General features: G+C 33.8%; 3 protein-coding genes across 4 annotated transcripts; 1 reads left to right on the plus strand and 2 right to left on the minus strand.

Annotated features, from left to right (window-relative positions):
* The first annotated feature begins 408 nt into the window (after window positions 1-408).
* On the plus strand, window positions 409-9,523 carry LOC112805857 (DExH-box ATP-dependent RNA helicase DExH17). Of its 2 annotated transcripts, none has more exons than XM_029287663.2 (29): window positions 409-558; window positions 1,232-1,308; window positions 1,603-1,786; window positions 2,067-2,228; window positions 2,617-2,854; window positions 2,953-2,989; window positions 3,084-3,130; window positions 3,343-3,380; window positions 3,517-3,538; window positions 3,659-3,871; window positions 3,989-4,145; window positions 4,240-4,291; window positions 4,856-4,927; window positions 5,055-5,104; window positions 5,216-5,333; window positions 5,414-5,477; window positions 5,596-5,679; window positions 5,771-5,896; window positions 5,987-6,183; window positions 6,266-6,454; window positions 6,566-6,817; window positions 6,898-6,947; window positions 7,121-7,138; window positions 7,585-7,664; window positions 7,764-7,962; window positions 8,079-8,116; window positions 8,196-8,552; window positions 8,634-8,923; window positions 9,043-9,523. In XM_029287663.2, the coding sequence occupies exons 2-29, from the start codon at window positions 1,241-1,243 to the stop codon at window positions 9,229-9,231; spliced, it is 3,591 nt and encodes a 1,196-aa protein (XP_029143496.1). In that variant the 5' UTR covers window positions 409-558; window positions 1,232-1,240; the 3' UTR covers window positions 9,232-9,523. The 2 variants fall into 2 exon arrangements, with proteins under 2 accessions (XP_029143496.1, XP_072053606.1); XM_072197505.1 differs by having other exon boundaries at window positions 9,051-9,226.
* A 5,493-nt stretch (window positions 9,524-15,016) lies between these two features.
* On the minus strand, window positions 15,017-18,536 carry LOC112697304 (cysteine-rich receptor-like protein kinase 42). Its single transcript, XM_025750426.3, has 6 exons — window positions 17,495-18,536; window positions 17,241-17,354; window positions 16,781-17,131; window positions 16,404-16,638; window positions 15,870-16,014; window positions 15,017-15,737 (listed from the first exon to the last, which is right to left on the minus strand). The coding sequence occupies exons 1-6, from the start codon at window positions 18,261-18,263 to the stop codon at window positions 15,351-15,353; spliced, it is 2,001 nt and encodes a 666-aa protein (XP_025606211.1). The 5' UTR covers window positions 18,264-18,536; the 3' UTR covers window positions 15,017-15,350.
* Window positions 18,537-20,138: 1,602 nt separating this feature from the next.
* Window positions 20,139-20,699, minus strand: LOC140173740 (protein MAIN-LIKE 2-like). Its single transcript, XM_072198303.1, has one exon. It carries the CDS (start codon window positions 20,697-20,699, stop codon window positions 20,139-20,141), a length of 561 nt encoding a protein of 186 aa, XP_072054404.1.
* Between the last annotated feature and the right edge of the window lie 5,432 nt (window positions 20,700-26,131).

Here is a 26,131-nt window from a genome sequence, read left to right on the forward strand (position 1 = left end):
ATAACTTTTGACGATCCTCTAATATTTTTTATTTAGAAAGATTTAAGTCGTTCGGTTATATTTAACGGACCTAATTTTAAAACTACAGTTAGAGAATAAGCATAAGTGAATAAATTTTAAAAATCTTAATTAAAAGACAAAAGTATAATTTTTTTAAAGTAAAAGAATTATTTGTGACAAATAATTGAACACTACTTTAAAATTATGTATTTAGATAATAAAACATAATTAATTGTCTTTAAAAATATTTTAGATTATCCGCGTGAAAATTAAATGTTATATTTTTTTAAAGAAGAAAAAAGGAAAAATAAAATAGAGCAGGGGCCCGGGAGAACAAGTTCCGTTGTGATCCCGCCAAGAGGACTTCACCAGAGGTATAAATAGTAAATACCACTTCTTTTCGACTTCGTTTAGTTCTGCATTTTGCTCGTTGAATCAATCTTCTTCGGTTCTTCCTCTCTGATTTTCCTTCGTTCCTTCCACTTCCTCACTTCGGAAACGCACACAAGAACGCGAAATTGAGCAACCTATTGCCTCTCAACTTGAAGAACAAAACTAGTATCGTTTTTCTTTGCCCTGTTTTTGTTTGTTTGTTTAATTTTTCTTTCGTGCACCTCATTTCTCCTTTCCTTTGTTGCTTTCATGTCATAATTTGCATTCCGCTGTTTACTTCAATGCTGTATGATCTCAAAATCCACGATCTTCCATTTTCTTTTTGGGCAAATTACGATTACGATGGACTCTGTATCCTAGAACAGTGGATAATTCCAGATTATGAATTGGATTCATCATATTCTTCGACTCGTGTCATCTACTTTTCTCCCTTGGTTTCTGCTGGCATGCATTTACGTTTCACGATTGACTTTTATTTTAAATATTTTCTCGTTAGTTATCCGTTAGTAACTTAGTATGGGATTCAATTTGAATATAATTTCTAAAAATGGATCTTATGTAAATTTTTAGGTTTCTCAGAAATGGTTGGATATTTTTCTCTCTCACGTTTTTCGAGTTGACTTTTGTGTCGCTATTTTTTCCCCCCGATATTGCTCTAAGTTTGGCATGTTTACTGTATATCACTACTGGCTGAATATTAGCTGTTATAAATATTGGTGATATGTAATGTTCAATATTACAATATTGGAATTGTTATGTTACTTTAATTATGTATATCTCTATATTTTATACTAATGCTCTCTTTTTTTCCCCTCCCTCATCCTATGTTTGTCTTCAGCGTTTTGTCATGGACACATATTCTTTGAAGTCGGTGTTCGATTTGCCAGCACCTTTTCGTTCTTGTTTTAGTTTCAGGTATTGTGTTTTTTTCTATATGAAGGATACATGTTGTTGAACATAAGTTCATAGACTATGAAGCTTTAGCTCCTACATTTTGATTTGATCATTGCCAGTGGTATTTCACATTTGACCATCATTCATGGTTTGATAAAGAAATGTGATCATAATTTATTTCTGACATGACATAAAATCCATACACTTTCAAAGCTCTGATTGTCTAGGATTAGGACATAAGCGGAACCTGAAGTGATCTCATAAGGATTGCTTTCTTGATTACTATAAAGAGCTTTCATGTTAAATGGAGTGCAGGTATTTTAATTCACTTCAGAGTGAATGCTTTCCTATCTGTTTCCACTCTGATGCAAACATGATCATCTCGGCCCCAACTGGGAGTGGAAAAACAGTGCTATTTGAGCTTTGCGTTTTGAGGCTTCTCTCCAGGTTCATTTCTGCAGATGGAAGATTCATACATTCAAAGGGGTCCCTTAAAACAGTAAGTTACTTTCCTGAAGGGCATCAGCAGTGAATAATGAAAACCTTTATTATGGCAATCCTTGTGAGGAGTAATTTAATTTGTGCAAGAGAAGAAGACTCCTATCATTTTTGCACCATTTTCCAAATTCTTCAACAAAAAGCCTGTTGTACTGTAACATAAACATTGGGCCAAGCTTTCGCACATGGTGAATCATAATGAAGTTTACAACTTTAAACATTTCGACAGTGTCGTTTCCGTAACTAATTACTGCAACAATGATTTCATATTTTGTTTCAAGGTCTATATTGCCCCATCTAAGGCTTTAGTACAAGAGAAGCTCCGTGAGTGGAATCGCAAGTTTGGTCCATGGGGAATAAATTGCCTGGAGCTCACTGGAGATAGTGAATCTTACACTTCATGGAACATTCACGAGGCAGATATTATTCTGACTACTCCTGAGGTCAGTATGTCGATGCAAGTTATATAAACCCAGGTGCAAGACCACGCATTCTATAGCTTTCTTTGCCTTTTCTTCTTTAAAATATTAAATGGATATAGATCTCAATATTATCTTGGATTTAAGTATTTTAATATTGTCCCCACAACCAAAAGAACGAGATAAAAAACTGAACTGGAGAAGTTAACTCTTGTGTCATAAGGTAGGATTCCCTCATTGGCTTTTCAAAAATAATGTCATTTCATGGTCTTTTCCCTGGTATTGTTTAACTTTAGTTGGATCGATGCAGAGTTATATTCACACACGCACAAGCAGTAGGGTAACTGAATATTTATAGTTCACTAGATATCAGCTATCAAGTGGTGAAGTTGACTTCCTTTCGTATGAATAGAAATTTGATGCAGTGTCACGTTATGGGATAGAAGGTGGTGGCTTAAGCTTTTTCAGTGACATCGCACTTCTACTTATTGATGAAGTCCATCTGTTGAATGATCCACGTGGAGCAGCGTTGGAAGCGATTGTTAGTAGAATAAAGATCGTTTCTTGCAATCCAAAAATGAAACTAAATCCTCTTGCTCAGGTGCGCTTGGTTGCTGTGTCAGCCACAATTCCAAATATTGAGGATCTAGGTAATTTTTGTTTTAATTGATTTCATCACAAGAGTTACGAATATAATATGTAAACGTAAAAGTTGGAAAATTTTAACATAATATACATACTGTTGCAGCTGAGTGGATTAAGGTTCCTGAGCAAGGGATTAAAAGGTAGGTTTTACCACCACATCCATAAGATAGTGTGTTGTATAATGTTGAAAGGCAATACCCAGAGAAAATACTATTTTCTTTTGAATACTCACAGATTTGGGGAAGAAATGAGGCCAGTAAAGCTGACAACCAAAGTATTTGGTATGCAAATAAAAAGAATGTAGCCATCTATAAATTTACTTTTTATCGGTTCTGTATTTTTCATATCATATTATCATATCTATACAGTGAAGTTGGATACTTAGATATGTTTTTCTTTAGGAAAAGTGATGTATAGTGGTTATTGTCTTGGCTCATAATCATTGAGGTTATTTTGACAAGTGCAAATTTGTTGTACTATTAAATTTGTGCAGGCTATGCCCCAGCCAAGAATGACTTTCTATTTGAGAAGGTTTGTTTCCAGTTGACACAATTCAGATGACATCAATCTTCAATGTTTGCTCTGTGCTGTGCTATTTTAAAAGAAATCGTTGAACCAAATAAACTTATCACTGTTTCTAAGTTTTATTGTTTATACTTCCATGCAGCGTCTTCAAAACTATATTTTTGGTAAGGAAGCATACTTCAGCTTACTGCTTAACAAATTTGTTTTAGTTCGTAACTTGTTTTCTGCTGTTGACATCTCTGTACAAGGTAAAGAATTATCATTCTTTTTATAATCTCATTTAGATATTCTAATGCAATACTCAAGAGGAAAATCTGCGCTTATATTTTGTTCAACGAGAAAAGGAGCACAAGAAGCAGCTCAGCGACTCTCTCAAATAGTCATGACTTTTGGTCAGACAAATCCATTTATTAGGAACAGAGAGCAGCAAGATCGCCTGAGGGAGGCTTCTCTGTCATGCAGTGACAAGCAAATGCAATCATATATTCTTTATGGGGGTATGCCAGAAGTCTGCACCTTGTTTTGGATACAACAATCATACTAAAAAGCAATTCAGTTCCATGCATGAAAACTAACAGTAGAAGTCTGACATTTAGAAATTGCTTCACATATAGTTGGTTATCACAATGGTGGGCTTTGCCACAAAGATCGCAATCTTGTGGAAGGCCTTTTTCTCAAGGGTGACATTCAAGTACTTTGTACCACAAATACACTAGCCCATGGAATCAACCTCCCAGCACATACAGTTGTTATTAAATCAACACAGCACTTGTATGACTACAGTTTTTCTTTAAAAAATGGAAATATGCTCTTCATTGATGCATTTTTTTCCCCAAGCAATTTAATGAAATCTAACTATGTCCAGCAACAAGGAAAAGGGTCTCTATATGGAATATGACCGCTCCACAATATTGCAGGTTTGTTTCTTAACATTTCTGATAATTTTGGCTTATCTGTGTATAATATTAAAAAATGGCAAAGCATACAAATTAATTTCAGCAGTATCGATTCTCCTTAATTTGAACCACTTAAGCACGTCATCATCATAGAAGTAAGGACTTGTCGTTTGTTCCCTGCAATGCAGGATTTGTTGCGATTTTCAAGATTTTATTTAGTCACTAACTATATGGGATAGGTTAAGATGTGCATAAGATTTTAGTGAATTTATCCTGTCAAAACGACCAATAAATTTCATATTTTAAATAATGAAGGGAATAACATATATCTATCTATACATGTCAACTAGTAGCTGGTTTCAGAAAGTCATTTATAATAGAGATTTCTCAGACATATAATCGTTGCACTTGAAAAACACAAACAGATACAGCCAGAAGATATCTTTACCTTTTTCTATTTATGCAATCTCACTGGCTACCAGAAATGGTAAGGGTGGGGAAGTCAATTCTTGAGGATTTTTCAGTGTTATGTTGTCCCATTATTGGATTGCTAATATAAATTTGGGGTAAAATTTTATTGCACAGATGTGTGGAAGGGCAGGGCGACCACCATTTGATGATACAGGCTTGGTTATAATCATGACAAGGAGGGAAACGGTGAACCGAGCTACATTCGCATGCATTTTTTACTGTCCTCCTCCTCTTAATCCTTTGAGTGATCAGTCCTATATAATGCTTTTTCACTTTTACTCTCCCAAAATTCAATTTACTCTTTTTATTTCAGGTTCATTTATATGAGAATCTCTTAAATGGATGTGAAGTAGTGGAATCACAGTAAGGCAGCCTCTTTCTGAGTTGAAGAAGGATATGATGGCCATGTTGATCCTGTTATGTATACACACTGCATTTACGGTGGTTTCTCATTATGATATTTTCTTCAAATAGATTGCTTCCATGTGTGACGGAACATTTACTTGCGGAAATAGTTCAACTGACTGTAACTGATATTACAAAAGCAATTGAGTGGTTGCAATGCTCATACTTGTATGTTAGAATGAAAAAGGTATGTAATTAAGAATGTCTTTTAGATTTATCTTGGAGTTTCTCCAATTTGGTCTGATGAAAATTTTTATCTGCAAGCAGAACCCTGAGAACTATTCAATTAAGAAAGGAATTTCTGGTGATCGTTTAGTGAAGCATGTTCAAGGTGCAATTGTTGTCCTGCAGTTGAGCTTATAGCTTTCTATTTTTATCCCTCTCTTTCTCCAAGGTTTTTGTTTTCCTCCTATTTCCCTTCATTAATTATTGAAGCTATGTTATGTTAGATATTTGTGTTAAGAAAGTTAACGAGTTATCTCAGCACCAAATGGTAGAGATTGATGAAGATGGTTTCCTCTTGAGCCCATTAGGTATGTTATCTTCAAGTATAATTTATTATCATGCTATATTTACAGAAATTAGAATCCAAACTGGTTGCTGATATTTCCTTTTCTACTGCAGATCCTGGGAGGCTAATGACAAAGTATTATTTGAGATTTGATACTATGAAACAGATAATGAGGACACCTGAAAACTGCTGTCTAGAAGATGCACTTCATGTTATTTGCTCTGCAGAAGAAATTGCTTGTGCGGATATTCTCATTAACTGTTTTAGTGTCTAATACAAATATGTTTCTTCATTAAGTATTGATATAGTGTTGTACCCGTAAAATGAAGGGATACAGCTAAGACGCAATGAGAAGAAGCTCTTAAATGAGATCAATGCTGATAAAGATGGACGGCTTCGCTTTCATATTCTTGGAGATAGAGGGAAAAAGAAAAAACGCATTCAAACAAGAGAAGAAAAGATATTTATTTTGGCAAATGACTGCTTAACTGGTGATCCTTCAGTTCATGATCTATCTCTAATTCAGGTGTGAGATTTTAATTCCTGCATGTTGTGCTACAGACCTACAAAAGTTAAAGCCCAGTTATTAAGCAAATTTGATGCTACAGGATATGAATTCTATATGCTCAAATGGATGTAGAATTGCAAAATGCATGAAAGAATATTTTATTTTCAAACATAATTACAAAGGAGCTGTGAATTCAGCTCTTCTAGCCAAATCACTTGATCAGAAACTTTGGGATGACAGTCCATACCTGTTGAAACAATTGCCTGGAATTGGGATGGTTACGGCAAAGGTAATCTGTATTGATTGTTATTTTGGTGTTGTCTTAATTAATATAATAGTGTCTGGTACTTGTGGCCTTTCCTTTTAGTGCATGATTTGCTTGTTGAGATGTTCGTTTCAGGCACTACATTCAATGGGAATTAAATCATTTGAGGCCCTTGCTGAAGCTGATCCAAGAAGAATAGAGATAGTAACTGGTCGAAAGTACCCATTTGGAAATCATATTAAAGATTCTCTACTATCACTACCTCCAAAAGTTGAAATTAAGCTTGCAGAAACTGAAAGCAATAGACAAGGAAAGTTCAAGCTAGTAGTAACGTTGACTAGGATATCACAGACAACCCAGTCAGTTAAACGACATTATGCTGATATGGTGTGTTTATTGAATGATTCCCCCAAAGGAGTTCTAGAATCTAATAATTAAAATAAGCATGTGAAACTTTTTTCTCACAGATTGTTGGTTTGGAGGAGGGCAACACCATTCTTTTTCATGAAAAAATAAGGTGATGGTGCCATACTAATTAACTTTTCATGATTATCAGTGTGAACCACATAAGAAAATTCTATGAATGAGTCCTTGATGCTTTTGATTCCAATGTGTTTTGGTAACCTGTGAGTACAAATAGTTTGTTCCTCGTCTAATCAGAGTTTAATGGTCGTAAAATTACTGCTGCAGGGTGGATCAATTTTCCAGGTACGTAAACTAAATCCTTGACTGTTATTCTGGACAGAAAACAAATGACGTGTGGAGTGTTCTAGAACACCCACTCACCCATAGACATATGAAGGATCTTCAGTGTAAAACTGAACTAAAAGATTACCCTTATGAAATGAATTCTTATATAATAAGCATTCATTTTTATTTATAGAAAACCTTGGAAACATTTTTACATCCAGGTTTAAAGCACAGTGTCAGTGTCATATCCTACTCACTGACCTCATATATGGTGATGATGATGCCTACTATTTGTTTTGTTGGTGATGATTTTGCATTCATCATCTTCAACCTCAAGAAAGATGGTTAAACACTCAAATATAACTAACTACCAATAGTTAACTGCTTTCTACTACCTACCGTATATGTTCTGAGTCCCCCGACACAAACTTTAAGCTAAGATTATTGCTTATTTCATGCTCAAGCCCGTACTGTGCAACAATTCTTGTGCCTGTCACACAAGGGAATCAGACTATCAAGGCTGATTTTGTATATGAGGAGTATAGTAAGATGTGCTTAATATTTATCTGAATTGTAAGTTCTCTCCAATAATTTTATTTGAATTGTGAAATTTATAACTCGATACTTTAATATCCACATACAGTTGGCATTGATGTTCACGAAAAGCTTCACATGGTGAAAGCGGGAATTTCAGTTGTTCCTTCGAAAAGAAACAAGAAGCAGGGTTTTCTTCCTCCACCCGAGGAGGTTTACGTCATAGAAGACGACAACATCACTATAGCTGATATACCAATGAAGAAGCTATCCACTCTGAACAAGGATAAGGAGGAAGATAATTCCATGTTGGTCATCTTTCCTTGAAATGTCTGACATAAGATATTTTTTTCTTCAAATCCATATCTCTAGAATCCTTGTTGAAAGACCTAATAGCTTTTGTATAAATGACTACCTATTGCAGTCCAAGTTTCAAACTCTTGGAGGAAGAGATAGAGGAAGGTATTACTCAAGAGACAATGTTATTTTCTTTTACGATTGTCAAAAGCATTCTTCCCTTTACTTGTTCGGTGTGTTGAAGGTGGGCATGCTCTTGAGGTTGAAGATGATGACTGCAAAATTATCACTGAGAGAACAGTATTTGACCACATACGAGAGAAGGCCAGAAACTTTTCTCTCCTAGCTGCATTGGATAATATTCGCTGTCCACCACTGGATGTCCTTACAAGAAATCATGCTCGTGAGAAGAGACCTGCCATCAGTCACGACATACTTGTTCTGGATGATGCTGACACAGCAAAAGTCCCTCAAACAAATCAGACTAATTTTCCTGCAGATCCCAGCAGGTTAGAATGCAATGATGCCAACCTTAAACTCACTTCAAATGACCAAAACTCAGCTGGTAGCTCAAATGATATGAACCACATAGTTGAAACAGGTAGACCTTAACTAGCATGCAATTTAACAATCAGTATTTTTCTTATGTTGAGTTAGCATTGTTTCCTTTCTATTCCTGTAGGTGTTTTCCTCCCTGATTCCGAAGCAAGAACATATGCAATGCCAACTGAAGAAACAGTTTTTGACCATATATTGAGAAAATCTAACAATTTTCCACAGATTAATAAGCCTGATTGCCTGGAGTCAGTAATCTGGAAAACAGAATTATTCTCGAAGAATCATCTGAACGCTGCTCTTGGTATTGCAACAGAGAGAAATCCATCAGACATGGTCACTGATAGCATTCTCAATTCATTTATGGGAAGTGTTGAAGCGGAAAAATATGCATCCGGTGTTCAAGTTGGTACTGAGGTAAACATGACAAATCAAATGTTTCTATGGCATAGATAGAGTCATAAATTGCTGTGTCAGGCACCAGTTACATTTGACCTTTCAATTTTGTACTAACTGATAGTGTTTTGATGTTGAAGAAAAAAAGGTTACTGGACTCCGCATACTTTGTAGACGGTGGTAAGAAGCAGCACTGCTCTTCTGGAGAATCAAAGGAAGTGGAGTCTAGTTTAAGTGAAGCAAGACAGTACTGTACTTTGGAAACTGCATGCCAAATGAAGGACGCAGAGTCATATCTTGGGTTCAAAAGTGTGTTTTCATTTCTATGATATGATGACTACTGATAGTACCGCAGTAACGAACTTCGACTCGTCGAACTAACCATCTAGTGATTGCTATATCAGGGACCTTCCTACTTGCACATTCTTAACCTTTAGTTTTATGTAGGAAAACTATCCGAGGCACAGAAGTAAATCATATCGACCACTTTATTTTGAAATCGTGTACAAAACATTACCGTTCTGCTTCAGTATCATATCTTTACTTTCACATTTTGCTTAAATATACGAGAATGTCTATGGTGTGGATGAAAAAAGAAAAATATCCATACTTATAGAACAATGTGGTTTAGGTGTATGAGTGACACCTGTGTCTGTTATTTCTGTTTTCTTTCATATTTTACAGTAAAAAGTAAAAACATTGTAAATTTCAGTTTTTTATTTTCTTAAATTTAGGATTAATTATACTGTTATGTTTTAATGGCACTAAGTTTTTTGTATTATCTTGGGTCAAATAGAATGCATTCAGTTGGACCTATAAACCTGTCCTTTCGTAGCATCTTTGTTTATTTTTTTTTTAAAATCATGGAAGACTTTATTTTGTTCGCTTGTCAAATTCCTAATTCTAACGTGGAAGATAAATCTTAATCCTAACCTAAGAAAGCTACGAAGGGACAGGTTTATTATAGGCCTAACTGAATGCATTCTATTTGATCCAATATAAAACAAAAACTCAAATGTCATTAAAAGCTTTTAACAGTATAAATTAATCATACATTTATAGAGACAAAAACTGAAACTTTTTTTTTTTTTTCTGGTCGATGGATTGGACAACCCCCAATCCTAGGTTACACAACACACACACCCACTCACACACACTAAAGGTTCTATTCGAACCTGAGATGTGGCTTCTGTGAGGCCAACATATTGGCCATTGGAGCAATGCCTCGGCCACCAAAAACTGAAACTTCGTATTTTTACTGTAAGCTATGAAAAGAGAACAGACACAAGTGTCACTCAAGCACCTAAACACATCATCATCTACAAGCATTGTTTGCTCGTTAGTCGTTACACGGTCCAATAAGAAGTGACTCAACAATGTCCCAATCCTCTTACATAGCCCACACCAAGATACGACTTTGGAGGATCATAATAATCAGAACCAGGTTAACGTGGGTCACCGAAAATCAAGTTGTTACTTTCTGCTAGTATCACCTCAAAACTACATGGTTACTAAAACCTAGTTTCGTAGTATCATAAAGACTTAGGCAAATCCAAAATTCAGTAGAAATAGATTTTTTCAATTTTATTTTCTCAATTGATGTTGTGAAGCATACGTTTTAAATGGAACTAAAAAAAAGACATGTGAGAGAAGATGTTGTATAAAAAAAATATTGAAAACTATGATGCACGATACTGACACAGACACAGAACACGATACGATACAGGATACGCGGACACATAAATTTTAAAATTTTATAAGGCACGGGACACGGCATATATATTGAATAAAATTTTTTTTAGATAAATTACAATGAATTTTTGATATTTTATTGCTGTTAAAATATAAAATAATTTTTTAACTATTTTTAATGTCTTTTTGTAACTATATAAAAGTATTTAAAATATTTTTTGTTTTAATAAATAATAATATATATTATTTCTAAACTCATTTTAACGATATATATTAAGAATAAGGCTGGACACGTAGACATGCGATGGTATTTAGGTGCGTCCAAGTGTATCCAGAGAAGAATTTTTATTTTTTATTAAGACACGGTTAGACACGGCAGACACGTGTGTCAGACGAGTGTCGACGAGTGTCGTGTCCGAAATGTGTCCAATACGCGGACACGGCAACTCAACGAAGTGTCCGTGCTTCATAAATTGAAAACATCACAAAGAAAAAAAATAAGATGATTTCTTCTTATATTTAGTTAGAATTCGCAATAACTTAGAGTTTGTTTAGGCGTCATTTTTAAAAAAAAAATCTTTTTTAAATGATTTTTATATTTGTTTGGGTTCTATTATTTTGATAAAAAATATCTTTTTTTTTAATAATTTTTTTATTATTTTTTAGTGTGTTTGGTAAGTTTTTAGTAGTAAAAATAAAAACACTGAAAAATTATCTTTTTTGAGAAATTACAATTTACATCTTTTTTTTAAAAGATCTTTTTTCTTTTAAAAAAAAAGATGTTTTGTAATCATTGATAGATAAAAATATCCTTATTAAAATTTTGAAAAGATATCTTTTATCCCTTTTCTTTTATTGATGAATGTACTATATTAATATTCAAATGTTGCAATATTATAAGATAAAATCTTTAATGATTTGATATAAAATATAATCATATATAAAAATAAAAAATATACTAGTATCAAAATATAAAAAAGTAAAAAATTTGGAATGATTAAAAATTTAACTTAATGCATAATATAATAAGATCGATGATCAAATCGTATATATATAGTAGTGTTAGGCGAGCTTATAAGATTATCCTAATATTTATAGGCAGATTACCAGTTTTCTGGCAATTGTCACAATTACGTACAAATTCTTGGGAGTTTTTATAGAGAGTAAGCCAGTAGAAGTCACATTGGAGAATCTTTGTGGCTAAACGCCCTCTGTGTACCATTCCTGACATTTAAACGCCAAGCTACTACCCTTTGTATTTTTAAATTTTAAAACTAAAAAAGTAATCTTAATGTTGCTGAACTTTATTTTATTTTTTAATTTTCAATAAAAAAATTCACAAATAAAAATATAACATATTCATTTAATTTTTGTCATATATATATATATATATATATATATATATATATATATATTATTTTTTGTATTATTTTTTTACACATTCAACAAGTGATCAGATTCTTTTATTTTACTCTTTTTTTTTCATATTATTATTATTATTATTTGCTTTTTTTTTATTGTTTCAGTATTCAATTTATTTTTTTATTTCTTTTACCCTTTTGTTATAATTTTTTCACATTGTTTTCATCTTCATATTAGTTTTTTATTTTTTAATTTGTTATCATTTACGTTATTATTATTTACTTTACATTATTATTATTTGGTTTTTTTTATCATAGTACTTTTTTTTATTTAGTGTGTTATTATATTCACTGTTTTTATTTACATTATAATTTATTTCATTAACGTTATATATTATAAAATTTGATATCATTTATAATTTATATAATATACTTCTAAAACTAAATTCAAGAAGAAGTTCTAATCAAGTGAATATTAAAAACAAGGATGTAACAAATGAAAGAGAAGTAGAAATTATAAAAATAAAATGGGATAATTGAAATACTGAAATATTTTTAATTATTTATGTGTAGAAGAGATACGAGATAGTAATAGGCTTAATAAATATTTCAATAAATTGGTTAAAAAAATATAAAAAAATAGAGAGAGAATATGACTCCCATATGTATATAGACAACTAAGAAATAGATAATTGGAAAATAAGATTTAAGAACATTCCATCTATTTCTTAGTTCTTTATGTACATATGGGAGTCCTGCTCTCTCTCAATTTTTTTTAAAGATTCTTTCAACCAATTTTGTCGAAATATTTATCAAGTCTATTACCATTTTGTATCTCTTCTATACAGATAATAAAAAATATTTTAATATTCCAATCATCCTATTTTATTTTTATAGATTTTACTTCTCCTTCGTTGTTGCATCCTCGTATTTAATATTCACTTGACTAAAACTTCTTGAATTTAATTTTGGAGGCATACTATATAAATTATAAATTATATCAAATTTTATAATATATAACATTAATAAAACAAATTATAATGTAAATAATAACAGTAAATATAATAACACACTAAATAAAAATAAAATACTATGATAAAAAACCAAATACTAATAACGTAAAGTAAATAATAATAACATAAATTATAACAAATTAATAATAACGAAATGATAACAAAAAAAAATAAAAAACTAATATAAAGATGGAAATAATATGAAAGTAATATGAAAAAAGGATAACAAAAGGGTAAAAGAAATAAAAAAAATAAATTAAAGACAAAAACAATATGAAAAAAAAGCAAATAATAATAACAATATGAAGAAGAAAGAATAAAATAAAAGAACTTGATGACTTGTTGTTGAGTGTGTAGAAGAATAATACTAAAAAATATTATCCTTTCAACCTATATATTACAAAAACTAAATGAATATGTTTTATTTTTATTTGTGAATCATTCCAAATTTTTTTATTTTTTTATATTTTGATACTAGTATATTTTTTATTTTTATATATGATTATATTTTACATTAAATCATTAAAGATTTTATCTTAAAATATTGCATGATTTGAATATCAATATAGTACATTCATCAATGAAAGAAAAGAGGTAAAAGATATCTTTTTAAAATTTTAGTAAAGATATTTTTGTCTATCAATAATTATAAAATATTATTTTTTTAAAAAAAGATGTAAATTATAATTTTTTTTAAAAAAATATTTTTTATATTGTTAATATTTTTATTTTTATTACTAAAAATTTATCAATTACATTAAAAAAATATATATCTTTTTTATTAAAAAATCTTTTTTATTAAAATAATGACACCCAAATAAATACTTAATCTTTCTATAGCTTATGTACTTCTTTAATTTGATATTGTAATTTCTTGTAGGAACTTCCTCCTGTTAAAGATACCAAAGGTTAACGCCTGAGTCCAAGCCAAATAAAAATGAATTTTTTTCAATTTTTTTAATATTTGAAAGAATAAAATATAATTATTTACTTTTAATTTTATAAATAAAACTAAAAATAAATATAAAAAAATAATAAATAATTAGATTAAATACTTGACACCATCCTATTTTTTTTATTGAAGAGATTCAATTCCCAAGCCAAACAAATAATGTTTATGTAATTAACGGTTATGACATTTCTATTTTTCTATGAGGATTTTTGCACTTTCTCTCTCAACAATTTAATCAACATATAAAGAAGAAAAAAATGAATCACTAGGAGACTAAGACAATATTAATCTATCATTTTCCAAATAATTAGATTTTATTTGACGGAAATTGTTGTTGAAGCAAGTAGCTAAGCGTTGCTATTGTCATAATGTGAGCAGGACCACAAAAGCTCATTCACGTGAACCTCACGTGACACCCCAAGTAATGGCTGGGGCCCACCGAAGCCTAAACCTGTGCCAATCTACATTACTGGCTTGTGCAGTTGACAAGTGCATCATGTACAAATTTTCATCACATTGTAGCTGCCATCAAAATTTTTCTAAATATGAAAATTGGTTAGCATCAACATCAATTTGAATTTCTCCTAACAGGGGCCTACAACATCAATGTTCTTTTAATCCTCTACAGAGGCATATTAATGATTTAATGGTTCTCAACTGTGTTATCCAATGCCAAAAGTGAACATAGATTAAGACAGAGGTGTGGCTTTCGAGAAGGTTACATCACACTTGTGATAAATTTTTAGTGGAGATACCTAAAAAAAAATGAACTAATAATTTGTTTATACTTTATGTAAAGGTAATTAAAATAAATTTAATTTACATATACTAATAGTATAAAAGAATTTTATACGATCATTTAAGAGTATATTATTATATCAACGAAAATAATTAATTTTTAAATTTATTATTTAAAATTATCTAAATATATAAATTTAATTAGATGATTGGATAAATCTTGTAACACCTAATTAGAATTAAACTCATTTAAAATATAATAATTTTATACATATATTTAATTATAAATGATCACATTAACAAAAATAATATTTTTGAAATGTATGAATTGAAAAGTTATCTAGATGAAAATAAAAAGTTTTACCTTATAAGTTCATCGAAATTAAACTTTAAAAATGTAAAAATATCTGTTATTCTATGATCTATCCAACAAGTATGAGCTATGTGCCATGAGAATTACACGTTTGTCATATGTCCTTTCTTTTCTGGGTACTAAAAATTCCTAGTGAAGAATCAATAGTCCATTCAGATTCTGGCAATATTGTAAACAAAATTCAAATATGCTATATTACTCAAATTTCTATGGTTAGTGATCAGTGAACTACTTTTTCAACTTTAGTCACGGTTCTCAGAAATAATTTACTTCCTAACTAATTATAACGAGCTCCCGAAACATTGGATTATATGGGAAATCAAGCTTGGACAATTGGTTCTTCAATTCTTGATGATGGCCTATCTGAACTGCGCGAACTCGATGACTCTGAGAAGCTGTTGGAAACTCCAATCTTCTTCAATGCATTTGACACAAAGCTATTTGTGCTGTAAGATCTAATGGAGCTATCTGAGTCAGGCACACCCGTGTTCATAAAAGGTGGTTGAGTTGGTGTAGGAAAATCCAAATTCGAATTAGTTAACAAGTTCACAACTTGAGTCATGGATGGCCTTAAGGAAGCAGAAGCTTGTGTGCATAGCAATCCAATGTGAAGCACTCTTAAAGCTTCATTTGAAGGATACTCATTAATTCTCAAAGAAGAATCAACAGCTTCAGCCAGTGTGTTTGATCTGTACAGTTTCCAAACCTGTTGCAAAAAGGGAAATTTTCCACATTGGTAAATCAAACATCATATATATTATTGCATGCATAGACTCAAAGCACAAGCGCATGTTCACGCGCACGCACACAAATTAACAAGGCTTGTTTCAAGTCTTACTGTCTGCAAAAGGGAACCAGAGTCCTCTCTGAAGACATTATTCCTCCTGCCACATACAATCTCAAGAACAAGTACTCCAAAACTGTAGACATCGGCTTTATCGGTAAGTTGTCCTCGAATTAGGTACTCCGGAGCCATGTAACCTCTGTTCCAAAACCGAAAAATAAATTGTTAATAGTAAAAGGGCATCTAGAATTTTCCATCGACAGCAGAGGGTTGATCGGATCCTAGTGTTGGCAATGCAGGAGTTTAGTACAATTTTTATTGAGTGCAGATTTTGAGTTCTTTTGTGGACATTGATTTTATTTTCTTAGTTTGTCATAATGCTCCACTATTTTGTTGAGCTCCTTCTAAATCAAGGCTAATTTCCAGTTTTTTCAACCAAAATATTTTAGTAACCACAATAGTGGATTGGATGCCACACCTTGACTCAAAATCTAAAGAAAGACAATGATTTTATGAGTCCTATATATTCTATGTTTTCCATCTCAACGGTCTACAATATAAAAAATGCTGAATAAACCGGGGACTTACAGTGTTCCAGCAATTCCAGTGCTCAAATGTGTCTTATCAGCACCAAAACAGCGAGCAAGACCAAAATCCGCAATCTTAGGTGTAAGATTCTCATCCAGAAGAATGTTACTGCTTTTGATGTCTCGATGAATGATTCTCATTTTGGAGCCTCCATGAAGATATGCAAGACCTTCTGCTGTTCCAAGAATGATATTAAACCTCTGCTTCCAGTTTAGGTTCTGAGTTTTGTTCTTTTCTGCAAGGCGCACATAATAGCTTCGTGAGTTTTTGTAATTAAAGAATTACTTTGTTTTCTTTTACCTGTCATTGTCACTTTTTGATACATTTTCAGATTAATATTTCCATGCATATACATTTATTTAAGAAAGAGGACTTACCAAAGATAAATTGATCTAAACTCTTGTTGGGAAGGAACTCATAAACAAGGAGGCTCTCAGGGCCTTCAATGCTACAACCCAATAGTTTGACAAGGTTCTTATGTTCAATTCCACTAATTAAGTTTACTTCATTGAAGAACTCATCCACCCATTGCCTGTTATTGAAGACCAACCTCTTAACAGCAACAACTTTCCCATTTGGGAGAACACCTTTGAATACCGAACCAGCTCCGCCTTGGCCTACTTTTCTTGAAGGGTTGAAATAATCCGTGGCTTTCTCAAGAGTTTCATATTTGTAATTCAAGCTAGACTCCCTTATGGAAGAGCAAATCTGACCACGATTATTGTTTTCTTCGCGATGCAGAAGAAAAGAAACACGTCATTGGAAAGTTCACACACACAACATTGGTGTACAAGTACAACCACAAAAACTAATTTCATAGTTAGAATGTATGTTCACCTTTTTTAATCTTTGAGAATTTGGTGAAGGCCGCATAAGAGGCTGAAATAGAAAGCATTATAACTGCAGCTACTGCTAACACTGCTGCTATTATTACTCCTCTCCTAAGAGGCCCTGAAAAAGAACCCACATCAATAAGAACACAATTTTTGTTAGCCAACCCAAGTTGGTCAACCACAAGCCTTTAAATAGAGTTTAGATCGGTAACAAATTAATATCAATTATGATGATGAAAATTTAGAAAAGTTGCTTACTGCTTCCAGATTCAACTACACGCTGCTCATTGTAGAACTTCACCGTTGAATACCTCAAATAACAGCCAGCATTTAAGGCTCTCCCTTCCTTTTTAGGCAAGCAACCTCTGACTTGCTTCCCAGCTTTCCTCAAGCAGTTTCTACAACCATCATTCCCGACGGTTTTCCAGCACTGCGCCAAAAAGTAAACTCCATCAATCTCTCCCACGGCAAAACCGCCACCTTTAGCGACGGCCTTCAGAACAACACTGTCAACTACCCTCTCAACACTCCTCTGATGAGCCACCCCCTCCACATTCCCTCCGGTGCAGTTGACGGTGTCCCTGACGGGGTCGGTCTCCTCGGAGTAGAAGCGGTAACGGTCGTAACGGAGGAAGCAGCCGTCGAGGTAGATGCGGGCGGAGAGGGAGGGGAGGCAGCGGGGGAGGGTGGTCCGGCTTGCGGCGTAGCAGAGGAGGCAGTCTGTGTGGGAGAGGTCGTTGAAACACTGCGCGAGGCCGTAGACGGTGCCACCGCCGCCGTCGACGGAATGTGTACCCCAGTTATGAGCGGTTACTTGCTGAGAGAGGAACTCCATTTCTTTGATGAAGCTTGGGATGTAGTTGGAGTAGAGTGGGGCCTTGGTTGTGCCGCAGCTGAGTCCTGCTTCTGAGATTCTTGGATCGGAGAGTGTGAGATGGCAGCGACATGAGAGGCTGAAAAAAAATATTGCGAAGATTACGCATGATGATGGTGACGAAGATGAGATTTTCTTCTTCTTATGAGTCATTTCTTTTCTGACTTGTTATGCTATATCTGACTGATGTTTTTCAGCCAAGATTTTTCAGATGATAATTTTGGTGAACCCTGTGTGTCGTTTTTCTCAGTTGAAGAGAAGGGGAACAAAGTGAGTGACAGAAGGCAAGTTCGAGATTTCTTTTTCTTGTTGGTGCTTTATGGGTGTCTTCTCCCATATTTGTGGACTACGGGGATATGACGGTGTGTGTGTGTTTAGTGCGTGCTACTGCTAACACTGCTAATTTTTATACTATAGAGTCTACCCACTTGTGAAACATGGAAATTGTAAATATAAGTCCCATCATTAATTGGTCAATTTGTCTCAGTCGTTCATATGATGTTTTTTCTTAATGATATCTAAATTACTTAATTTATTTTTTAAAATAAAAAATAAAATATTTAAAATTTATTAAATCTTATTTATTTATTTATTTTTATAATTTAAATATAACGTGATAGACACTATAATATTTATTTTCCATTAAATATTTTAATAACGATATAACATAATTTTAAGGATAAATGACCTGTTAAACCAAGTGCATTTTAATATATCCTGAATGTCTCAAACCGAAAATTGTAACGTCAAAGTTTCAAACCACGTTTTTATATAAATCGAATTGAATACGTAAATTGAATCTATTAGATTCGATTTATGAATAAACGTAAATCGAATAAACTAAATTCGATTTACACATGCAACCAATGTTAGAGTAAATTGAATTTAAATGTTTCAATTTATAAAGTAAGGAGGTATATAAAAACGAGCTACTATATGAAATTTTGTAGAAGAGTGAGATTCACAATGGCTACTGATGAGAGTTTTGTAGCTATTGTACCCTATAGAGGGTCCATTAAGAAGAAAACGCGATCAGGAATTAAGTTCACTGACAAGGACCTGCTGAGTGTTTTTCTCAAACTTTCGACAAGTTTCGCTGAGTTTAAGAATACTATACTCCAGAGACTAGGACTGCATGGCGTGAAACAGGTGGAGAAGTTGTTCTATCGAATTCCGATTTTCGTGTTACGCGATGATGTAAAGTATGATTCATCCATTGTTAGCAGTGACGAAGATATATGCAGGTGTTGTTTCATTTTCGCCGTCAGTTTCCTAAGGTGAGGACTCCGGAGTTGTTGGCAAAACTTGTGGATGTGGCATCTAGTTCTGGAGGCTCGAACAGGAATATGCACTCCACAGGACATCTAGCCAGCTCTAGTGCATTGCCTGTTGGATCCTTGTCAGCAGTGCCGGTGATTGCACCCGAGCCAGATTTAGTGGCTTCACCATCGTTTGCCGTCAATCTGAATCAAAGTTGTGATGCGTTAGTTGGCGAGGCTGGACCGTTGGGAGACGGTGCTTGCGCGGTGCCCAATTCTCCTCCATGTGTTTTGGTATTCGAAGGGGTTGGAGCACCCAAAGGGGTTGAGAATGCATTGCAGGATGATGATGATGATGATGATGTGGAGCCCGCAACGGTTGCTGCGGATGATAGTGAGGAGGAGACACCATGGACAACTCCACCTGTGGGTAGGAGAGCATCTAGTTCAGGTACTAATCAGTACCCCCCCCCCCACTTCTCTGCTCTGGACTTGGATGCCATGCCACCTCAGGAAGATCCCTCTATACCTGTTGGCTTCGGGGCAAGAGACTCGCAAAATGCAGGAGGTGTAGCTGAATTTCAGGTCAGCCAGTAGTTTCATGTAAAAAGGAAGTCGTTCTTAGCGTGAAGAGCTATAGCATTCGCCGCGGGGTTAAGTACAAGGTATTGGAGTCAGATCACCGCAAGTACTATGGCAAGTGCAAGGAGTTCGGGAGCGGGTGCGTATGCTAAATAAATGGAAAATAGTTCGCATGGCTAAATGGAGACTACCTAGAGACCATCGGCCAATGAAAAACATCATATCCGTCCGACCGGAATCTAGGGAACCTCCAAAAGATCCACGACTGTAGCAGTTGTAGTGGACCAGCCAACTTGACAACATTTTTGTTTGTCACACGGCACATGCACCTGTATAGCCATGACAACACAGCAGAACCCCAACTGTACTGACCCATGTCCTCCAACCTGGCGACATACGGCAGCCATCGGATGTGGAGGCGGGTACCTGACTTGTCCCCAAACAGCTGCGTGGATAGGAGCATCATGATGTACGCACTGGCATACCTCCTAACTGTCTCGTCATCTGCCCCTTGTGGAAGCCCACTAAACGTCTCCTCAAACCATGTGCACTTCACTGTGAACTTGTCGATGCAGTTCGTAGGAGGCAATACCTCGAGCAGCTCCTCAAACCACACCCATGGTGGTCGGCCACCCTCTATAAACCGTGGAAAGTCTGTCAGGCATCCGCTAACATACTGACCGTCGATCGGGAGACCAAGGTGGTACGCTGTATCCTGTAGGGTTATCGTGCATTCCCCAGATGACATGTGAAATGTATGCGTCTCAGGGCGCCATCTCTCTACGAAGGCACTGACCAATGGCTCATCCAACTGAAACTAACTCTCGTTCAATCTTGCAAGATGGTACAGACCAGCCATTTGCAAGTAAGGAACAATCCTATCATCCAACATCATACCGTGCTGCCGTCTCACGCTGCTGAGATGAATTCTCACATTTGTCACAAAAAAACCTCTCAATGCATCAAAATTTCTAGTTACCACAACATTGCATGCCATCACTTTGCAAACATTCTTATAATGAATCCCTACCAATCTTTTATAGATAGAAACGCTAACCACTACATTACTCACGATCCAATTCTTCGTATTAACAAAAAAAATTACTAATATGAGATAAAAACATGTTCTTTTTATTAACAAACATAAAAACCAGAACTTAACCCTTTTCATTACTCTACATCTAACCCTATTCTATACTTAATGACTTACTAAGTCTGACATGAACTAAATTCAAATATCTGTTTCTGGATTTATTTTAAAAATTCCACACTAACAGTTCTAACTAACTACTAATTTATTTAAAAAACAAATTAAATATTAAAAAAATACTAACCTCGAGGTGGATGGCTCCAACAATATGCGCGACTCCATCAAGTCGATACAAACGATTCGGGTCATCCTCCATGCATGCAGAGTCGGTCCATATCGGGTTGCTTTCAGAGAATCCCGGAACCGGGTGGTGGGGTTAGGGTGGAGTATGAGGTTTCTGGGTTCGAATCAAGTGACTTGGATTTGTTTATATAGCGAAGAAGCAAGGAAATCGAATCAATTTGATTTAAACTATGCTCGTTCCAATTGCATGTAAATCGAAACAAGTAAGTTCGATTTACAAAACCATCAAATCGAAACAAGTGGTTTCGATTTATGTTGGTTTTGAATTCCGTGGACTAAATCGAATCGTGTTAATTCAATTTACATGTTTTTTTGAAATCGAATTCACTAAATTCAATTTATTCATTTTCTTACCATGAACGTAATTCAAATTGATTTGACTCGATTTGCATTGAAATTCTTTTTTCACTTAATTCGAATCATTTAAATTCAATTTACTACATGTTAGGCTAAATCGAATTGAGTGAATTCGATTTATATAGAAATCAATATTGGGACTTTGACGTTGCAATTTTCGGTTTGGGACATTCAGGACATATTGAAATGCACTTGGTTTAACCAAGTCATTTGCCTTAATTTTAATATATTTTTTTCAGTAATAATATAATAATATATTAAAAAAAGAATACTGTAACAATAATAATTCTACTCGTTAACTATTAACTTTTTTCTCTCATTCTAAATTTATATTAGTTTACGAAAAATATTAAAAAATTATCAGCATTTATTATTTTTGATAATTAGTTAATTATTAACATTTATGAATATATGATAAAAGATATTATTAGATTGATATATTAAAAAATTAGATTAAAAAAATTAAATTATTAACTAAGTAATGACAACAAAAAATAATAAATTCTAATAACCTTCTATTATTTCTCTTATTTTATGAACCTCACATGAATGTACATCATGCATCTGCCGCCTGATTTTTTGTTATGAAAAAAAATGTTGGTGTTATGCAATAAAATAAACATATGGACAAAATTTTCACTGTTATGATGTCAATCCAAAACATAACCTATGTTTTACTCTTTTTTTTCTTTTGTTCAGGAAACAAAACAAACGCAGCCTGTGTTTTGTTTTTTTTTTAAGGTTTTCAAAATTTTTTTACTTCGGTTTAAGCTCAAACACAACCTGCGTTTAGTGATTGGCAGCTTTTTTTTTTTTGAAACAACAAAATAACAAAACGCAGCTTGCGTTTTGCTTTTTGTTTCAGCTTTTTTTTTTTTGAAGATGCATAGATACGAAGGTTGCGTTTTGTTTAAAAAAAATATTTTAATAAGGAGTCCTGCCTATAAATAAGAAGCAAGACTCATTCAAATTGCCTCACTCCACTTCTACTCATCCTATTCTTCTTTCTTGCACATATGTCGTAGTTCTTAATTTTTTTGGCAGTTAGGTGTGTCAAAAAAGTCGGATTAGGTGAGGTTGAAGTTATGGACAATATTGCAAATTTGCGAGTGTATTATAACGGTGAGGTTATACCAAACACACATGAAAGAGTGACTTTTGTTTGTGAATGTCCGTTGTCATTTGCTATTCCATATACCATGAGTTTTGTTGAGTTACAAAATGGGCTTTGTAATAACATTCAAAACCACATTTTGAAAAGGGTGAGCAATATTTTATAAAGGAATCATGTACAAGTATTTGGTGGGCTGATACAGTTTCAAATAATGCCCATCACTGACGATGCCAGTATGCAGCAGATGTTATCTATTTATCAACAAACCCGATTTCATATGCCGATGATAGAGCTATACGTTGAGTTCGAACAGCAGTTGAAGTTGGGCAAGGTTGGCGAGAAGGTCAATGTTGATGAGCTCGAGGATATAGATTAGGAAGAAGATAATAATGACAGTGAAGAGGAGTACGACCGCCATATAAACTGTACATTAGTTAGCAAGAGGCCGATTAGAAAAATTATTCTTCTGAATAAAAATCTTGGACATTAATGGTTAAAACTTACATCGTCAACTCCCATGTCATCGAGTCCTCGCCTAAAATGCACAGTAGGTCTCCGTATATATCTTGTATGTCGGTACCAATGACTCCACCTAAAAAAAACAGAATGATTGCAACATCAACAACCACAACATCAACAACAATAATAAAAATAGCAATAAGTACATTAAAAAAACAATACTGTCGCACAAGTGGAATACCAACATCATCGAGCTGATCGCGGGAAATAGGTGCCAGGAGCGGCATACGCTCCCACGCCCAAACAAAAAGCAGTATGAGTGACCCATCCATCTCTTTACAGTTGTCTCGTGATGTACGACACAACGACCTGTATAGGTGTGCTAGACTGGCTGCCCCCAACTGTAAGTTGGAATCCGATGAAAATCGCGAAGTAGAGGCAGAAACTTCGAGTTCAATGAAGTGGTAGACTTATCCGGAAACACAACCATTCCAAGCACGCAAAAATATTAAGTTGGAATTCCAACCTTTAATTATTTCATTTAGTATTAGTAGCTTGCTCATAGTGTATTTTAGTACAAAGATATCAAATAGAATTATTAATTTAGTTTAAAGAGATAAAAAATTAAATTTTTTATTACTCAAAAATATTTTACTATATATCAAGTAATGTGTTCATTAGTTATCACTTTATTGTGAAAAATTATCTAGATCATAATACTAATAGTATATCATAAGGTTATTATTATTAATGTATTAACTGAATTTTAATGTTTATTATTTATGTATTTAAAAATTATATTTGAGAATTATTTATTTAGTTTCATAATAAATGATATTTTTAAATTTAAATAATTTATTAATTAGTTTGTACTTATTATACCATATATTTAATAATTTATTAAAAAAAGAATATTAATATAATAAATAAAAAATAATCTAAAAAAATATTGTTTAAAAAATTATAAGGATAAATAAACCCCTAACCAATTTAAATTTAGAGACAATTAGACCCTTGTCCATTTCTGAACCTGACACGTCAGTATTTTCTGTTCAGAGTTGACGGAAAAATACCCACAGAGACCACATTGTGTGACGAATCAGGGGACAGTGACCGAAGTGGATCGATTTTATTTTGAGGGGTCGCGTTGTCATTCTTGGAAATGGACAGGGGCCGGGTTGGTACTTCACTCTTAAAGTGAAATAAATTTAGCAATTTTAAGACCTAAAAAGCATGTTTTTACTCTTAAGCACAGATTAGGAGAAATTCATAAAATCATACTATTTCATTGAATAAATGTAAGAAAAATTGATAAAATCTATTAAATTTAACACAAGATAAACCACAAAATTGGAGTTTATCAATAAATATAATAGTTAAATGTAAATTAATATATTAGTTAAATTAAATAAATATATTATTCAAATAAAATATTTGTTAGATAAGATTTTTTTGTTAAAATTTATCGTTGGATCGAAGCTATCTAAAATATTACTAGTTAGATTAGAATAATGTAACATGAATGATTTATTTTTTAGATCATGTTTCATGTTTTTTTTATTTAATATTGTGAATACTAGCAATAAATATTAATGTTGTATGAAATATAATATTTTATTTTCAAAGTGTGATAATAACTTGAAACTTCTGACAATTGAGGAATGGATAAAGGGAGAGGCAGGAGAAATAGAACACCACCGCCGATGAAAATCTCCAACACATACTCATCAGAGGAAGAAGTCTCGTTCGACGACCTGGACTCAGCAACATAATCTGAATCGTCTTCGCTGTTATCTTTTTCGGCACTATCATGAGGCTGGGCGAAGTGGATCATTACGAACCTGTTGGGAATAAGACACCATTCCCCCTTGAGAAAACACCTTTGACAGAGAAATAAAATAGACACAATTACAACACAAGAATTTAACGTGGAAACTCCAATTACCGGAGAAAAAACCACAGCCGTTGTCAAATGACAACCAAAGAATATCACTATGTGAAAATTGTTACAACACATAGACTTCTTTCTCTCTAACACCGGCACCCCAGTACACCCACACTCTCTCAAAGCAAATATCTAACTACACCTTACAACACTCTCTAATCAAAGAGTACAGAGGAAAAGAAAAAATCAGATACAAGCTTAAAGTGTTTCTGACTGGTGCAAAAACAAATGGAGAACTTAGCCTCATATTTATAGCCTAGGCCACCCACTCCATTTGCTATCCTAAGCAATGTGGGACTAATTCAACCAAATCCTAACAATCTCCACCTTGATTGAAATAGTCACACATCTTCAGCTTCCATTGTCAACACCGACAATTCTTTGCTGCCATTGTCTATACTGACAATCATAGTTCAGAGAACTATCATACTCCACCATGAAAGTATACTCACTTGGAATTAGACCACTCCAAGCATTTCACCTTGGTACAGATCGAAACATTGCTGAAAATTCATGGTGCAACTTCCAAATTGGCTTTTCTTGGAAGTTCTTCAGCCATCGACCTAACTCCACCACACACCTTGCATCTCAACGCCAACCAATGCCCGTGTGCAATTGTGGACCCGATTGCCACAACTTATCCTTATCCATGGCAGTGCGGTAATACCATGAGGATACTTCTTGTCTTCTAGAGAACATCATCTTCTCTCATAGAGAGAGCAATATTGCAAGTATCAGATTGAGAGTCTTTTTTTTGAAACCGCATTACCTGGACAATTTCTCCTTACATGCCCAGGCTTTCCACATTTCCAGCATGTTACACTCCTTCCACGATTTCTTTTTCCATAATTGTCACTTCTAGCTACAAGCGCCAAATCTGATGAAGTGCTACCCTCATTTTTTATTCTTCTT

This window comes from Arachis hypogaea, chromosome 6, assembly GCF_003086295.3.
Source record: "Arachis hypogaea cultivar Tifrunner chromosome 6, arahy.Tifrunner.gnm2.J5K5, whole genome shotgun sequence".
Taxonomy (NCBI): Eukaryota; Viridiplantae; Streptophyta; class Magnoliopsida; order Fabales; family Fabaceae; genus Arachis; species Arachis hypogaea.

Coding starts and splice junctions, on each gene's coding strand:
- LOC112805857 (XM_029287663.2), top strand. CDS start 1,241: ATGGACACATATTCTTTGAAGTCGGTGTTCGATTTGCCAGCACCTTTT. Junction 2,855..2,952: donor TCCAAATATTGAGGATCTAG/GTAATTTTTGTT, acceptor ATACTGTTGCAG/CTGAGTGGATTAAGGTTCCT. Junction 4,928..5,054: donor TCATGACAAGGAGGGAAACG/GTGAACCGAGCT, acceptor TTTTTATTTCAG/GTTCATTTATATGAGAATCT.
- LOC112697304 (XM_025750426.3), bottom strand. CDS start 18,263: ATGACTCATAAGAAGAAGAAAATCTCATCTTCGTCACCATCATCATGC. Junction 16,639..16,780: donor TTTAGATCAATTTATCTTTG/GTAAGTCCTCTT, acceptor TGCGCCTTGCAG/AAAAGAACAAAACTCAGAAC. Junction 15,738..15,869: donor CTGGTTCCCTTTTGCAGACA/GTAAGACTTGAA, acceptor TTTTTGCAACAG/GTTTGGAAACTGTACAGATC.
- LOC140173740 (XM_072198303.1), bottom strand. CDS start 20,699: ATGTCATCTGGGGAATGCACGATAACCCTACAGGATACAGCGTACCAC.